This window comes from Bos mutus, chromosome 27, assembly GCF_027580195.1.
Source record: "Bos mutus isolate GX-2022 chromosome 27, NWIPB_WYAK_1.1, whole genome shotgun sequence".
Taxonomy (NCBI): Eukaryota; Metazoa; Chordata; class Mammalia; order Artiodactyla; family Bovidae; genus Bos; species Bos mutus.
Window position 1 is genome coordinate 22,116,993 of NC_091643.1, and position 18,432 is coordinate 22,135,424.

The following is an 18,432-nucleotide window of genomic DNA, read 5'->3' on the forward strand; positions in this document are numbered from 1 at the left end:
CAATATGAACTGGCTCATATTTGAGAGATGCTTGTCGAACATTGCAGAGTTTTGCCTCACTGCCAAAGTGAGCACTTTTGTAATAACCTTAAATATATCTGGCCAGACTTGAATAACCGCCCCCATCCCCCTACTCCTCCGCCCTCCCTCCACCCCGCCCCGGAGAGAACTGGGAGAGGGAAATTATCTCATTTGGAATTATCTCATTTGAAAAAGACTGTAGTTCCTCGACCTTGTAGTACTTATGCATCAAGATTGAGGTGCGTACCTGTGTGAGGTAACATTTATTTCTGTTTGCATAGTCATTCAACACATTTACTCAGTAACGATTTATTGAGCACTTTCTATGTATCAGGTACCCGTGGAGACTGCAGCACAAGACACAGGATTTCTGCTTTCATGGGGTTTTTAATCTGGAGGCGGCGGTGTGGGAGGTATTATCAAATGTGTATAAAATACAGAGTTGCAAACCCGGAAAGAAAGGCTGTGCAGTAAACTGTTGGGGTCAGTGGTGGATATGAAGCTCTTCCAGAAAAAAAAAAAAAGGTGTGTGTGTGGGGCGGGGGGGTGGACTTGAAAGAGGAGCAGTATTTAACGAAGAGGGAAGAGCAGCAGTTGAAGTGCCATTCAGAGGAGCACTGCCGGAACAAAGGCCTGAGAAACTGAGATCTGGGAAAACTGCAAAGTCGTCCAAAAATGCCGGAGCACAAAAAGCTGTGCAAGACGAGGCCGGAGCAAGCGGTAGAGTCGATGCCCTGCCACGCAGGAATCTCACAGGGTGGTTTCAGTATTTAGATTTTCAAAGATGTGCTCTGCGATTAGATGAGCTCTTAGCTATCTGATAGGCAGATACGTTTTTGCTTGTGTTTTTCTGGCCAGCAGGAGGAGGTATGTTTTTGTTTGTTTGGGGCTTTTCTTTTTTTTTTTTTGGATGCATTTAGCCCGCGTGTGCATTATCGGATTAGTCAGAGGCCATCTATTCCTGTTGGGAAAGAGGCGTGTTTACTTTTTTGACCCCTGGGGAAGGAGAGTTTGCAACCTTTTCTCGATCGTTATTGGATTTTGCACTAAAACAGCACCGAGGAGGCGGAGACTCTGGAGAGCCAGAAGAGAGGGAGGCTCCGAAAAACTACACGAACTGTGCGGGCGGAGTCGGCTCCGAGGACCGTGGGGGAAGGGAAGGAGCGCGGCGCCCCAGCGACCCTCTGCGCATGACCGCCTCTGGTTGCCAAGGCAGCGGGACGGAGTCGCCCGGAAGGGCTTCCCTTGAGGAACTGCCGGCACCTAAAACTCATCCCCGAGGGGCTCGGGACTGACCAGTTCCTGAGGCAATCTTGACCACGGCAAAGCAGATGAGGCTCAGAGCCTGATGCAGTGTGATGGCCATCCGCCTAGAAGCTGGAGGATTCAGAGAAACAGGGAGAATTGGCCCCAGCGGACACCGGGTCTATGGCAGACCTTTCTAAGGAGACCTTGGAGTCCTTGACTGATGAGGTAAAGAGTTCCGGTTCATTCAGTTCCTCTGGAGGACTGCAGCCCTGGTCTTATGCCTCTAGGAGCAAGTCTGAGAGTGGATCGCTGCCTTCCCGCTCGGAATATGGAGACAACCAATCTGAGCTTTCGGACTTCAAAGCTAATGTAAAGAAATTGAGCAGAAAATGGATCCACAACCTCAAGGGCAAGGAAACGAACTCTGAACAGTACCGACCGGACACTAACCATCAAACAGAAATCACTCAGGCATCCCCTGAAGAACTGAATGCCCTGCAGTCTTTCTGCACCGTTAAGGTAAACCTGATCCACCATAGAGCAAACTCCAAGGGGAAAAAGAGCAGCAGACATAAAAAGCTGCAGCTTGGACCCGAGGCAGAAGCTCCAGAGGTAGATGCCTTAAAGTGTACTGTCCCTGACGAGCTTTTGAATAGAATCTATTTTAAAAACATAAGGACAACACCCAAACAGGTGGGAACAGCTAAGCAACACATTTCTTCTCGGTGTCCCGACTGTATCAGAAAAAGGGCAGAACTGGCCCAATCTGCCTTCCTGAAACAGAAGAAGACTTTACTGGAGTCACTTCTACTCCAAGAGAAAATAGATGAACATCTTCATACGCAAGACTTCCTTACCCTTGTCAGAGAAGCACACCAGAGCCTTCCCAGGCTTTCAGATGACCCCAGAAGAATCTGGGAAAGACTGAATGAGAGAAAAGTAAAATTGGAGACTCTGGTTTTTGAAAGGTCAGATATAAAGCAGAAAATGTAGCAGAATGGAAGTAGTGCTTGTCATTCACCTTTTTGTCCGCTTATTCGCAAACCTCTTATTCTTAACCAAACAGGGGGTGGTGTTTATTAATGATAATGTGTCCTGTGGGTTAATGTTTCTGTTGTGTATTTGAATAATTATCATCTCTGTAATAGGGGTGGAGTGGGCACGCAGCCTATAGCACCCAATTCTTAGCGTGGCCACGGTTATTGGGAGACCTTGAGGACAGCAGTTATAAGGTCCCACTCTGCCTGTGGTCACCCCCCAGTGGCCATCGTGGCAGAACGTGGGGTGCGAAGCAGTCATGGGGCCATGCCTGGGGACAGGCTGAGGGCTGTCCTGAAGAGCCCCAGAAACCTGGCATGGCCTCCTAACTGGCCAGGCCCAGGCCTTAAAGGAGCAGCGAACCTCTCCCATCCTCACCTCCAGGACCTGTGGTCTCCATGCCTGGCAGTTCAAGGAGGCCTCAGCAACTGGAGTAAATGGGGAATCTGCCACTCAGGTAATAGCTTCAACCAGCTTCAGTCTCTCTGTTCAAGTTTCAGAAACTGGTCCAGCTTAGATCGATTGTCTATCCTGAGGAAGTGGCCAGAGGTCAGGAATAATTTGCACAGACATGGAGCATCTACTTCAGGTCCACCACTGTGGTTGGGTCTCTTTTCAAAGAAGGGCAATTGTTTGAGCTAGGAATTCACATGATTGGTATTTGCTACAGCACATACTCCTATCGATCCTAAACAAATGATTCTCTCTGATTTAAATAAGACTGAGAGTCAGTTGGGTTCTGGGTTCCCATCTGGGCAGGGACTGGGGACTTAGCCATGAGGGTGCCTGTCAGCTAAGGTCTGCCTCCTCAGCTAGGCCTGGGCCCTGGCGGGAGGACCCGAACTGGGTGCATGACAAGCGCTTCAGGCAATTATTGGCCTGTGCAAGGATCACCCTCCTATTAGCCAAGCTTGGACCTTAGAGGGTGAAAGTTGAGCTTTGGGATCTTGCCTTTTCTTGTCTGAACTGAGAATAACATTTATTTTGGTGAAGGTTTATGAGGAACACCTTGGGCCATGGACCAGACCTCAGGAACAAAGGATCTGCCACTAACAAATTTGTAACAACTAACACACCCTCCCTCACCTTTCCTATTAAGGGGATTTGTTGAAAGCTTTTGGGGCATTATGGGGTTCTTAAAGCATGGCCTCACAGTAAACCATTCTATGCTCCAAACTCTTAATGTTTTAATATCCTTTGGCCTAACTGTGTGTGGGCACATGGACCTGCATTCTATAACATTTCTACAGTCACTTTGGAAACAAGAGTTTACTATTCTTCTCTCACAGATTTAAGGACTAAAACTTTCCACCCAGTGATTTTTCATATTATAGAAGGCAACATTTTAGTTGAAAGAGTTACAAAGTTTTTATAACAATCTAAGAGAGAGATACTGGCATTTTGGATTAGGATTTTGACTGTACAGGTAGAAAGAAAAACAGAAATCTAACAAGGATTTAGAAGGCATTCTTTGGTGAAGAAATGAATATAGGGGTTTAATAAAAGGTAAATGTTAAGAATTGACTAAGTTTCTGACTTGTACATTTGTATGATATGATAATTTCATTGAGATAGGAACAATGAAAGAGGATGGTATTTGATTAAGAAGGCAATTATGTGGACATGATTAGTTTGAGAAATATTTGGGACATTCACGTTGAGAGGTTGACAAACATTTGGTTATGTGTGCTTGTGATTTGAAGACAAGGTCTAACCTAGAGATTTGAAGTAAAGGGTTGAGGGGGAGGGGATCACTGGAAGATACTGTAGTTAGAAATTGAAGTTATAGATGTGGTGAGCTCTTCTTGAAGAAAATAGAATGAGAAGAGAAGAAAGGCTATGACCAGTTCTTGAGAAATTCACCAATTAGTGGCTGGGTAGAGGAGAATAGGAGAAGGCAATGGCACCCCACTCCAGTACTCTTGTCTGGAAAATCCCATGGATGGAGGAGCCTGGTAGGCTGTAGTCCATGGGGTCGCTAAGACTCGGACACGACTGAGCGACTTCACTTTCACTTTTCACTTTCATGCATTGGAGGAGGAAATGGCAACCCACTCCAGTGTTCTTGCCTGGAGAATCCCAGGGACGGCGGGGCCTGGTGGGCTGCTGTCTTGGGGTCGCACAGAGTTGGACATGACTGAAGCAACTTAGCAGCAGCTGCAGCAGCAGAGGAGAATAAGGTTTCCCTGATGGCTCAGTGGTAAAGAACCCATTTGTCAATGCAGGAGATGCAGGTTTGATTCTTAGGTCGAGAAGATCCCCTGGAGAAGGAAATGCCAGTCCACTCCAGTGTTCTTGCCTGGGAAATCCCATGGACGCAGGAACCTGGCAGGGAATAGTCCGTGGGGTTCCAAAAGAGTTGGACACAACTTAGCAACTGAACAACAGCAACAACAGAGGAGAATAAGCCAGCAAAGGAGACTGAGGAGGAGTCATCCTAGAAGAATAAAGGAAAACAGGAAAGTGTAGTATCAGAGAGCAGAGAAAGAGAAGATTTCAAGGATGGGCTGTCAAAACATGCCAACCCAACAGAGTTCACAGGAGATGGTTTAGTCACATATTGGCCTCTTGGCCTTAACAGCAGTCACTTCACTCTTAGAATCTGGGCAGACTGACAAAGCAGATTGAGGAATAAATGTAAGCTAAGGACATGAGGAATATGGGTATAGACTTTTTTTTTTTTAACTTGAAAAGCTCCTTTATTTTTAGTACAGTTAAAAATATCAGAAAGCATAAAGGGCTGATCTAGTGCCCCCTTGCATTTTGTTGTCCAAATCATGATTAACAACAGTCCAATTATGTTATGAATGCTGCTTATTTCTGAAATTCTGAGTAATTTCTTACATTCTGAGTAAATGTCACCAGTTTTCTAGATGACTTACAAATTGTTACTAATCTTATTTTCAAAGGAAGTGGTATGTAGACTCCATGAAGTTTAGCTGTGGAAGGAGAGCGGAGGAGATAATTTTTGTACATGTCTTTACACCTAACCTATAATAATCAAAAACCTATAATAATCAAAAACTTGTAAAAATCAGCAAAAAATAGCTTTTGTATCATATTTCAACTCTTTAGTACTAGTCTTTGCCTTGGAGAAGGCAATGGCACCCCACTCCAGTACTCTTGCCTGGAAAATCCCATGGACGGAGGGGCCTGGTGGGCTGCAGGCCATGGGGTCGCTAGGAGTCAGACACCACTGAGCAACTTCACTTTCACTTTTCACTCTCATGCATTGGAGAAGGAAATGGCAACCCACTCCAGTGTTCTTGCCTGGAGAATCCCAGGGACGGGGGAGCCTGGTGGGCTGCCGTCCGTGGGGTCGCACAGAGTCGGATACGACTGAAGTGACTTAGCAGCAGCAGCAGCAGTCTTTGCCTTGACCTTCATTTATGTATAAACATGCTCCTTTTTTTCTATAAAATTTATTGTATTTCTATTAGTCATTCCTAGATAAAACGGGAAAAGAAATCATAGTAACTTTTTATTTGAAATCCACACTATGTCATGCTTTATCTTTGCCATATTAGTATAAAAAATTCTGAATTATTTTCCCATTAAGGGTCGTAATTCATCCCTTCAGTCAATTAGGCCTTCCAATCCATGCACAAGAGATTTTAAATTTTGTTTAGGTCTTTAATTTTGAAACAAGTGTTTCATGTTTCGTGCATACAAGTTGTGTGCTTCCTTTATTCCTAAGTATTTTACTCCATTGTTTGCTATAGTAAATGGATTTTTTTTTCAATTCATTTTCTTTTTGGATGTTCATTGCTAGTGTGTAGAAATACAACAGATTTTTGCCTGTTGATTTCATATCTTGAAACTGCTGAATTTATTGATTTGCACTGACAGTTTTTAAGAAAATGGATTCTTTAGGATTTTAGAGCTAGAAGATTTTGTCATTTGTAAACAGAGATAATTTTACTTCTTTCTTTTGATTTGGACACTTTTTTTTTCTTGCCTAATTGCCCTGGCTCTAATTTCCAGTACTGTAATGAATAGAAGTAGTGAAGTGAATACTCTTGTCTTATTTCCGATCTTAGGGGAAGAGCTTTCAGTTTTTAACCATTGAGTATGTTTGTGGGTTTTTCATAAATGGCCTTTTTCATTTGGAGTAAGTTCCTTTCTATTCTTAGTTTGTTGAATGTTTTTGTATCATAAAGGGGTATTTCATCAGTTGAGATGATCATGTAGTTTGATGTACTCCTTAACCCATTGTCATGCCTCACCTTCTTTGCACTCAGCCCATAACCTTGAAACACTGACTAATCAGAATTAGATGTTGTAGTCTGTATGCTAAAGCACTAATATAAATTTATAACACTTGTGTCTTCATAATCTTTTCTTTCTTCCTTGATTTGAACAACTGGAGGGTGGAGGTTCCATCTTATACACTTTCCATGGGACTTAGCACAATGCCTGACACAGGATGGTGCTCAAGAAAAGTTTCAATGATGGAAAAATAAGTGCATCCAAATAATGAGATTTAATATGTCTTTTGCATCAGAACAAGAAAATAATCTGCTAGTGTTTTGCCTTTGTGTGGCTATTTTCTATAATTGTTCTCTTTCTCTCCATGGCTTGGATTCCTTTTTATCATGTACATTCATACTTTCTCTCAGTGGCAAATTAGTGGAACACTTTTTGATATCTTTCCATATGCAGCCAATTAATACAGTATTCATTTAGAAGAATATAAAAATATCTCTCTGGAATTCATGTTTTCAGATAGAAAAACATTTATGTGACTTGTTAACTTCAAAGATAATTCATGACTTTTTGCAGTTTTGAAATGAGGTAGAAATTCTTGATGCTCAAACTCGAAAAATAGTTTTTAATTCTTCTGAACAAATTCAAAAGGAATGAATATCCTTTCTCCAAACCCTTTATAGCGGCACCCAAGAGATTCCAGTAAGTCTGGAAAGGAAAATCTATCAGATCAGATGCTAAGAAACCACATATTTCCCCAATGCACTAAAAATGTATCTGGCAACTTGGTACAGGATTAAATAAATGCAGCATATGTAACTGTAATATAGACAATCTATAAATATGCATCCATGTAGTTTATGTTTTTTATCTAGATTTTTAATGAAAACAAATTCTGCACTGAGAAACAAATCTATGCATTTAACGAGTATTAGAAAAACAAAATCCTTAGAACAGAAGTAAGTGATGTGCCAGATTGAGAGAAAAGAAAGTTCAGTCCTGAACCTCTGAGTCATTCAAATTCCAGTCTCAGAACTGTTTAGGAATGTTTGGGACACCCAGCTCAGAATACCTCCAGTTTTAAACATGTTAGTTTATTTCATGATGAAGCCTAATATAGTAACATAGTTGTTTCTGCAGCAACATAGTTAAATAGGCTGCAAAGAAAATAAGAATTGTGGTTCTACATGGGTGTGGGTTCTCCTTCAATTTTTTTTTGGAATTGACAGATGAAAAGTACATACACAAATAGTTAATCTGAGACAGAAAAGGAAAAGACAACTGAATTCTCAGTTGACAATGCCCTCTGCAATAGAGAATTTCAAATTCTCCAATTTTCTGTAAACTCAAATTACAATGGATATTACAAAATTCTATCAGAGTGGCTCCAATAATCCCAGAGCCTAGTTTTGATGAGCCCACTGTTGAGGTATTAATTGGGGTTTAGGAGAAAGTATGTTATGGTCATTCCATCCTAAATTTGCTTTGAATGTCAAGACTGATGACCCCACGTGAAGTCTGAGAAGGTCTGAAAAGGTCTATCGCTCACATATTGAAAGTTGCTTCTGAGGGACACAGGGCAAACTCCCAAGCTGATCTAAAAATGACTGGAGAGAGAGGAAAGATACTGATTTGGATTTTACTGTGATCAGGGAGTGGGGCTCAGGTGAGGATTCACACCTGTGGACTGGGCTTACATGGTCTGAACTTCCTGCCAGTACCAAAGGGAGCCCCTGGGATTTTATCAGCTAGTGCGAAGGTGGAGTGGGAATGAAAGGTGGGCGTGCACGTTTTTGACTGTCAAACATCAAAAATGGAATCAGACTCTTTATTACCGGTCATCCTTAATGTTTGACTGTTGATAAAAAATGTCATATTTCATTTAATTAAAATTTATCTTTCTTGAGTATGCTTGAGTAAGAGAACTCTATGAGGCTTGTAGCCTGAGACAGACAGGGGTGGGGAAAGTTCCATTGAATACCTTGTTCAAGAGCTCAACATTGTGTATTTTTAGAACTGAAATGGTCACCCTTAACATCTGGCATCTCAACATGGATAAAGTGAGGCCTGTATTGTGGCTTTAATATGTCACCTTGATTTATATTTTGGGTATCTGTGAGGCAGGAGACTCCCATAGTTATTTTCCCCAAGGAGGGAAAACTTGGATAAATAATTGCTGTGGTTAACACTGGTGGAACTAGGTGGCTAGAACACTGCAATGGCCTGAGAGTCTGTAAGCAAACACAGATGCAGGCAGTTGTTGGGCAGAATAAAGCTGTTGACTACATGAAATCCAGCTAATTTTGCTGATCCTTGAAGCCCATCCTTTGTCAAGGATGTCTGGATTAGGGAATTCAAAGTAGCAGCTCTCCGGAAAGCTCTATAACATGCAGTTTTGTCCATAAAGTGTACAAACTCCTACTCCTTTCACTCATTTGACTCCAAGGAGTCAAATGCCAAGGGCACAGAGAGAAGTTAACTCTCAACTGGCAAGGGTCTGAGGTCAGAGGAGGCCACCCTTTTTCCTACAGGTGGGGTACTCCAGAGGACCCCAACTTAGGTCCAGGCTGCAGCTAACACTTCTGCTTAGCAAGGAGGTCTCAATGGCTAGGCTGAGTTCATAGAAGGCTGCCCCACAGAAAGTAATGGAGCTGCAGAGGCTCGGGGACTGCGAGAGTGGATATGTATTTCTAGGGGACCAATAGGCAGTCTCCAGTAGCCACTCTAGTGGTATATAGTATGAGGCTCAGGAGGGCAGTTTCTCAAACCAGAAATCCACAAGCAACTTACAGTCATCACGGGTGGTGCAGAGGTTTCAGGAGCTATGAGAGGCCTTTGCTCCAGCTTCTGCAGTGAATGGTTCTCTGGGGGCAGGGAATGGGAACTAAGGGGAGAGCCTGCTGGACTGCCTCTCAGAAATTCCAGAGTCCTTTGTTGGAGGGGAGCGCCAATTCAAGATGGGACAAATTGTGAATAACAGCGTAAAAAAGCTTAATAAAACTTGTAAATGAAGAATATGTTGCCTCCAGATCCCCCAAAGGCCTAAAAGATACTGGGCTTGTTTAACATTGTGAGTGCAGAGAAGGTCAACTGCTGCTTCTTGACAGAGATGCCAGGGTCCTCAGGTTACCAAATACTTTCAGAAATTTCACCAGGGTTGTAGGGCTTTGTACTAAATGCAGGAATACCCTCCCACCCCAACCACCCCCATTTCTGAGCTCCCCTCCTCTCCCATGTGGCTCAGATGGTAAAGAGTCTGCCTGGGTTAGGAAGATCCCTTGGAGAAGGGAATGGCAACCCACTCCAGTATCCTTGCCTGGAGAATTCCAAGGACAGAGGAGCCTGGCAGGTTACAGTCCATGGGGTTGCAAAGAGTTGGACATGACTGAGTTATTAACACTCTCACTTTATTCTTCCTCATCTTCTCTCTCTCTCTCTCTTTTTTTTTTTTTCAGTTTTATCTTCCTACCTAAAAAGAGTTTTATTGTATTTCATGCAACTTAAAGTATCCACATCAAAGTCACCTAGAAAACATTTTTAATGCATTAAAAAATAAAATAAAAACTTGTGTGTATGTCTGTGTATGAAGGAGGTAGAGCAGATGGAAAAAAAATTCTAGTCTCGCAGGGTCCCTGGGAGAGAAAGTTTCGGAAAATAACACCCTATCCACTCTCTCTGGAGAATAACTTCATCTATCATACAAGAGACTATTTCTATAACCCATGGGAGTAATCACACAGAGCTCTAGGTCAACAGATTTTCCAAAAGTCAGGATGTGGCAATGCACACCCCAGAGAGATTTTCTCTCACAATGAAGTAAGTGTTGAGGGAAAAAAAATTCTGCAACCACTCTTCAAGACAACATCATAAATGTGATATTTAATATTTTCATTTCACAGTATTGGCCACACCAATAAAGTAATTACATATTTAGCCATATGTTGATTCTTTAGGGGAAAAGGAAGTAAGGCTGTGAGCAAGAATCTGTGCTATGCCCTCGCTTAGTTTCTGGTGGTTTGCTGACCATTTTTGATGCTCTTTAGCCTGTAGACACATCACCCCAGTCTTTGCCTTCATGCTCACACTACGTTCACCATGTATGTATATCTGTGTCCAAAATCTCCTTCTACGAAGGACACCGGTCGTTAGTATTTGGGCTCACTCCAATGACCTCACCTGATCACCTCTTTAAAGATTCTCCAAATAAAGTCACTTTCTGAGAGAATATGAGTTAGAACTTCAACATGTGCATTTGGAGAGAAACATACTCTAGCTATAACAGACAGAACACTAAAGCAGAAGAATGAAACGCCCAGAATTTCATCTCAGTGAACCTATTCTAGAATCTTAATTAAAGAGAGATGCTCAAGGTAACAATTTTCAACCATGGCTGCACGTTAGAATTATCTGAGAAGCTTTCAAAATATACCCATGCCTGGGCCCTCCTTCTGTATATTCTTATTTAAATGTTGCTGAGTGGAGATCTGGCAGTATTTTCATAAAATTTCCTAAGAGTATAATATACAGCTGCGTTTAGAGCAACTGTTTTGGGATGATAAAGCTTGAAGCAGGAAGACCAATTTGAAGGCTGTTTTGTTCATCAAGGAAAGAGATAACAAGGCTCTGAAACATGGCATCAGCACTGGAAAAGAGGAAGAAATAGATGTTTTGTAGAAACAGAAAGTAAATCAGCAGGACTTGATGACTCATTGAATTGGAGGGATCAAACCAGTCCATCCTAAAGGAAGTCAGTCTTGAATATTCATTGGAAGGACTGATGCAGAAGCTGAAACTCCAATACTTTGGCCACTTGATGCCAAGAGCTGACTCATTAGAAAAGACCCTGATGCTGAGAAAGATTGAAGGCAGGAGAAGGGGGAGACAGAGGATGAGATGGTTGGATGGCATCACCCACTCGATGGACATGAGTTTGAGCAAGCTCCAGGAGTTTGTGATGGACAGGGAAGCCTGACATGCTGTAATCCATGGGGTCTCAAAAGAGTCGGACACGACTGAGTGACTGAATTGAACTGAACTGAACTGGAGGGGACAGGTGCAGTAGGGAAGAGCAAAAGGTGACAGGTTAGTTCCCGTCAGGTGTATGCTGGTGTTGTCAGAAGATGTTATAAATTAAAGTTTGTTTTCTTTGGAGAAAGCGTGATAATTGAATTGAGGTCTTTTTTAGCAGTTAACTTGCTCTTTTTGAGATCACTGTAGATTGACATGAAGTTCTAAGAAATAATACAAAAAAAATCCCATATACCATTCACACAGTTTCTTTCTAGGGTAACAGCTTGCAAAGCTATAGTCCAACATCACAGCAAGATGTTGACACTGATGCAGTCGAGATACAGAACAATTCCATCAAACTGGGATATAATGAGCTTGAGGTGCCTATGGATAGTGATTACATGAGATTTGTTAAGGTGGGATGGTATAAGAAGTGCTCTTATCTGGTACTGATCACTCTAAAAGTACCAGAAATCTGCCAAAACTAAGATCAACCTACTTCAGTACCTCAAAGTAATAATATAGAATAAGGATTTTTTTTAAAACTTTGGATTTACATAATGAATATCTAGCAGTGACTTGGGAGTACACATAGGCAACCACTTCACCTATAGAACAAGATCTACTTGGGGAAATTCTTTAAACACAGCCATGCGTGCACATCCAGAGATGTGTGCACACATACTCCACAAGCATGTTTACACACAGGTGCAACTTCTATTAGAAGACACACAATTTTGTGAGTGACCACTTAGACAAACTCATATTCGAAGAGAGTGACGATTCTGCCTTTTAAAGGGTGTACTTTCATTTTAACTGCAGCAAAAAAAAAAAAAGATTAAAAACAGCTGGAACATGTGTCTATTTTCACCTCCTCCATCTGCTGGAACTTTGTTTTTGGATATCACAGACATTTTCCAAACAAAACTCTGCTGAGCAAAATGATAAATGTGGAAGGGACATGTATGATTCCCTTTTTCTTTGAAGAGCTTTATAGAATAAAAAGTACTGGTGTGCTTTTCAAACATAAAACTAAAACTTTAAACATCGCAAATACAGTTTTCAGTGGGTGATATGACATTAATTTACATTTGAAATTGGGTGGTGTTGTCAACTTGAATGCTGGGTCTCTAACCAGTATTTATCTGGGAAGTAAAAATGAAGTCTTTTATTATATGTTGATATTTAGAAAACTGAAACAGTGTGCTAACCAGTCTTTCAAGTTTCTGTCAGTACTTTATCTTTTCCCTTTAATCTCCCCTCCAGAATTACTATTGCTAGGCCTTTGTCATGTCATGCTCCAATTACTATAATAATTTTCTCTCTTTCACTGAAGGCAGTATGCTTTTATACTAATACACCCTAAATAATAACTCAAAATTAATCTCTTAAAAACACTTTGGGTAACATCACTTCCACTGGGTATAGACTAAAATCACAAATCCTTGGCTTTTATTTTGTATGTCCTACTTCACTTTTCAGCAGGTATTGAGGCCTAGGTTTAAAAAGTCTTTGGTTCAAATTCTAGTTCTTCCAACTACAAGCACGTTTTGCAAAGAGTCCATTGTCCTAACCGAACTGATGCGTTTTGAGGGTGTGAAATAATGGCAGATCCAACAGATGGAAAATTGAAAAAAAGAAAAAGATTGCAGATAATAAAATGAATCAGCCTTGGTGACAAATTGATTGAAAAAGGGAAAATGGTATCAAGCATGATGTTTTCCTTAAGCTATAGTTTGTATTACCTAAGAGAGAGTCCAGGAAAGACAGGTTTGGCAGAATGAGGAGGAAATCATTATTTTGAATTTGGTGTATGACAACTAAGTGAATATATTTACTCCACAGCAGCTAAGAGCCAGAGAAAGAGAGGCAAAGATAAAAATTTTGGAGGCAGCAGAAAATTACAATCACCCTGTTCATCCAACACAAGACCATTAAATATAAATTCACTCCACTACAGAAAAAATACAGCCTAAGTGTATTGTGTATTTAAAACCCCCAATTTTACTGGATAATAATGCAATAAAATTAAAGTGTATTCCATAAAAATGACAGAGTATTAAACGAAAGTTCAAATAAAAATCTTGGTACCATTTACCTTGAACTTTTGGCTCAATATAAGATGATTCAGAAATTATGGCTACTTTACTATCTCAGCAGCTGTTTTCACAAAGACTAAAGATACAGACTTGGAATTCATGGTTAAGTGATATTTATTAGACTCGGAGAAGTATGGGGGCTGGGAGAGGTCATGGCTACCCTTTTGTTCCACATTTAGGGAAATTCCTTTATTCCGTGACCAAGCATACAGTTTCAAGATAACAGAGAAAGGAGAGGATCACCTGGCTAACAAGCTAGATCACCCCAGGGCAGTTGACCAGGTGACAGATGGAGTCAGATTGCCCTCACATTCCTATACGAGAAGATATTTTTCACAGTTCTGGACCATATCCACTCAACATAAAACAGAATCTGATAACAATTATGAGTTGCTAGTGCACAGTGAGAAGTCAAATACCAAAGCCAGTCCTTGCCAAGTTTTTCTTTGTATTTTAACCACATGATCCATATTCTTGATTACACTATCCTTCATCTGTCTAAACAACAGGCTGTTGTTAGTTTACGAAACTTAACCATTCTTAGCCCAGACAAGCTTCTTTAAATTTACAACAAATGGAGGTTTTTGGAGTTCATGTAATTACAGAAAAAGCTAATGGAAAAACAAAAAAGCAAAATCAAATCTTTGTAAGACTATTTGGGAAGGTCTAAAGGAACAACATTTGCTGTTGCAATAGTCAAGGGCAATGACTTTCCATTTCTGCTGGGAAAATTTTAGCAGATCTTCCCCTGTTAGGTAGATGACATGTGCAATCACATTCAGGTGTTTGTGACTTCTGTTGAGTTGATTTTCTGCTGTTCAGAAGCTCAGCTATTGGTTCACTGAGAAGCATTTTAAATTTGCATTTATCTTATTTTAGTGACCTTGAGAATCTTTTTTCATGTTGATCAGCTACTTCCGTGTTTCTTATCTTATGGCTTATTCTTTGTCTCTTTCCTACCCAGTTCTATATGAAATGTTCTTTTTTTTTTTTTTTCCTCACAGATAAAAGGAGAGAGTGGATTATTGGTGATAAATAAATTTTGACTTGGACAAGTGAGATGGATGGTGGTGAAATACACTAACGTGAAGACAACTGAGGGAAGATTAGATTTATGAAGCAGGGAGAGAAAGCCAAGATTCCCTTTGACCTTGTGAAGTGTAGTGAGTGAACCTTTTCCATATTGTGGGAATTTAAAATCAGCAGTTGGAAATAAATACCTGGAGTTGGTGGGTAGAGTGCTCCTGCTCAGTCGCTCAGTCGTGTCTGACTCTTTCGTGACGCCAAGGACTGGAGCCTGCCAGGCTCCTCTGTCCACAGGATTTTCCAGGCAAGAATACTGGAGTGATTTACCATTTCCTACTCCAGGGGATCTTCCCGACCCAGCAATCGAACCTGCGTCTTCTGCATCTCCTGCATTGGCAGGCGGATTCTTTACCACTGCGCCGCCTGGGAAGCCCCTAGAGATCAGATATTTCTTCATTGGTATATGGGCTTTAGAGGCTTAGAATTGGGTGAGGTCACCTAGGGAGCACCTGCTTATAAAGAAACATGCCAAGAAGGATGATGTCCCTGGGCAACCCAGCAGTCAGAAACCAGGGAAAGAGGATCAAGCAAGTCGAATGAAAAACAGTAGCTACATTGGGGCAAAAGATCTTATATTTATTGACTTTTTGAAATGACTTTAGAAGTTTTAAATTCAACTGTTCTGCCCATGACCCCTATTTTTTCTATTAGGATATTTGTGAATTATTGTTGAACTTTTTTCATGCACCAAAGACATGGACTCTTTGTTATATATAACAAAATGCTTAAATTCCATGCACCCCAGTTGTCTTTAATTTCATTTATCTTTTGATATCTCTGCTTTTTGTAGCCAAATCAATTGATTTTTTAGTGTACAAGATAATGCATTGCTTTTTTTTTCCTCGTCCAACCCAAGTTTACTAAACATGGACCAATATATTTCTTTCAGTTTTTATGAACTCTTAAAAAAAAAAAATCTCACTCTCTAATTCATCTGGAATGTATTTTGATAACTGAGCAGACACTTCTTGAAACTTTGGAGTGAACCTTGGGTAGTCAATCTTGCTGCCAAGGTTCTTCCCACTGAGAGGGTTTCCCTCAGTATCCTGAGTCCTAACTCTGCTGCTGCTGCTGCTAAGTCGCTTCAGTCGTGTCCGACTCTGTGCGACCCCATAGATGGCCTCCCACCAGGCTTCCCCGTCCCTGGGATTCTCCAGGCAAGAACACTGGAGTGGGTTGCCATTTCCTTCTCCAACGCATGAAAGTGAAAAGTGAAAGTGAAGTTGCTAAGCTGTGTCCGACTCTTCGCGACCCCATGGATTGCAGCCTACCAGGCTCCTCCGTCCATGGGATTTTCCAGGCAAGAGTACTGGAGTAGTCCTAACCCTAAGTAGGGCACTAAGAGCAGAGCTCAGCAGAAGACCTTACTCCCTGAGCCAACAAGTTCATTTTGGTACATATCTGTGAGCCTTACTACTTTTTAGTGACTAAGCAATGATTAATCTCTGTTAAACAAGTTTGGTCATGTTAGCTTTCCAACTATTCTATTTGAATCTGTTGCCTTGTAATTAATCCCAGAAATCTTATTGAGTCATGCTCTTTAAACAGGGTCCCACCCTTATGTCCTCCTCCCTTTTTTTCCTCCAAATATTCCAAGTTTGAGTGCTATTTCCTTTTTATTTCTTTTTAAGGGATTTAGCTTCAGTGTAGGAATAAGATATTACGATCTAAGGTAGCACGGCTGTTCACATTTCTTCTGACTCTGTACTGCAGTATTTCCCACTGCACCTCACCCAATTAGTGTCCCAGCTGCAAGGAATTTTTAATAAGCACCATCATCAGTCTTGTTAGCAACAGGCCAAGAGGAGGTGTTTTGGAGAGGGAGTCTGGCATCTCTATTTCCATTGCCTCCATCCCTCGGGGTTTTTTTTTTTTTTATCATCACACCTACTTTAGGAATATCAGAGAATTTAACTGCCTCAATTCAACTGGGAACATGTGGCAGCCATGAGTTCTATTCATCAGATATTGCCAGGTCTTCTTCTGGGTCCATGTGGAATTCTTTGCTCCCCTAAAACTAAGTGTTTCACCTGAGCTGGTCTGATCAGTGAGATGTTGAGTGGAGGTGATGCGTGTCACTCTGACGGAAGCCCTAAGGGTCAATTCACTGTTCACCAACCTGCCAGTTCTACAGAGTAGCTGTCCTGGCAGCCTGGGTGCTGGACGCCGCCCAGCATGAGACAGCAGCAGCCACAAGTTTTGACTGAGAAACAAACCCGAATTGTTTTAAATCTCTTTCCTTACCAGGTCATTTATTGTTACAATCTAACAGAGTGCCTCCTGACAGATACAGAATTGGTAATTTAAAGTAGGTTACTAGGACTGGGCTTCCCTGCTGGCTCAGCTGATAAAGAATCTGCCTACAATGCAGGAGACCTGGGTTCAATCCCTGGGTTGAGAAGATCCCCTGGAGAAGAGAAAGCCTACCCACTCCAGTATTCTGGCCTGGAGAATTCTATGAACAGTATGGTCCATGGGGCAGCAAAGAGTTGGATAGGACTGAGCAACTTTCACTTTCACTGGGACTGGCCTGACTGGACACCATTCTGTGAAAGAAGACATTGATACTAGTCACATCCAGAAGTGATATAGTAAAAATTGATTAGGAAATCAGTTGTGCACACCCTGAGGGAAGGCTTTGGTGTGGGCAGACCTTCATCCTTGTGGTTGAGCTTATAACAGGTACCCTGCTGTACACCAGGGTGAAACCATCATATTGTGGCAAAGCGCAGGCCAAGCAATTGAGAGAAAATGTTCATGTAAAGATCTTCTCACCATATGAAAATGAAAATGCTAAAATAAACATAAAGCCTAAATATAAGGCCTCCTTGTTTAAACAAAAAACTTCCTGATCTTCTACTTACAGGCCCCTTATTGACCTTGCCTGGGACAGTGTAAGAGCTTTCTGCGTGGCCTAGTTGTATGTGTGTGTGTGTTAATTGCTCACTTGTGTCTGACTCTTTGTGACCCCTTGGACTGTAGCCCGCCAGGCTCCTCTGTCCATGGAATTTTCCAGGCAAGAAATACTGGAGTGGCTTGTCATTTCCTTCTCCAGGGTAATCTTTCTGGCCCAGGGATCAAGCCTGGGTCTCCTGCATTCCAGGCAGATTCTTTACCATCTGAACCACCAGGGAAGGCCACCCATGTGACCTACTTGGGTCTGTGTTTAGTTTAGAGCAGTTTTCTACAGTTGTTGATTCTATAGAAGTTATTTTTATTTTTTAGCAACAAGCTATTTACTTATTCTTTCACTATCTATCCTAACATTTATGCCAGATTCTCCCAAATTACTTCCATTATTTGCCTGCATTCTGAGATATTTCACAAATTTATCATTTTTACATCAGTTCTTCACTTTTCTCTTTGGTATCTGCAGCCCTTGTTTTAATTGTGCAGATATCATTCTTTTTCTCTTAAAGCCAATTTCTTTACTTCTTATGTTGTTGTCTTTTCAAAACAATCTGCTGACCACTTTTAAGACATATACTTGCAATGTAGGGATTATTGCAGAAAGTTTTCAAGCAAGTTAAAAGCGTGTCACGCTACCCCATGGACTGTACAGGCCATGGAATTCTCCAGGCCAGAATACTGGAGTGGGGAGCCTTTCCCTTCTCCAGGGGATCTAACCCAGGTCTCCCGCATTGCAGGCAGATTCCCACCAGGAAGCCCAAGAATACTGGAGTGGGTAGTCTATCCCTTCTCCAGCAGATCTTCTCGACCCAGA

The 18,432-nt window shown here is 41.5% G+C and overlaps 1 protein-coding gene across 1 annotated transcript; it reads left to right on the forward strand.

The window, feature by feature from the left end:
• The first annotated feature begins 595 nt into the window (after nucleotides 1–595).
• Nucleotides 596–17,560, forward strand: C27H8orf48 (chromosome 27 C8orf48 homolog). Its single transcript, XM_070364159.1, has 2 exons — nucleotides 596–2,237; nucleotides 14,627–17,560. The coding sequence occupies exons 1-2, from the start codon at nucleotides 1,450–1,452 to the stop codon at nucleotides 14,628–14,630; spliced, it is 792 nt and encodes a 263-aa protein (XP_070220260.1). The 5' UTR covers nucleotides 596–1,449; the 3' UTR covers nucleotides 14,631–17,560.
• Nucleotides 17,561–18,432: the final 872 nt, after the last annotated feature.

Excerpts from the sequence above, each read along its gene's own strand:
- C27H8orf48 (XM_070364159.1), top strand. The coding sequence starts at position 1,450 with ATGGCAGACCTTTCTAAGGAGACCTTGGAGTCCTTGACTGATGAGGTA.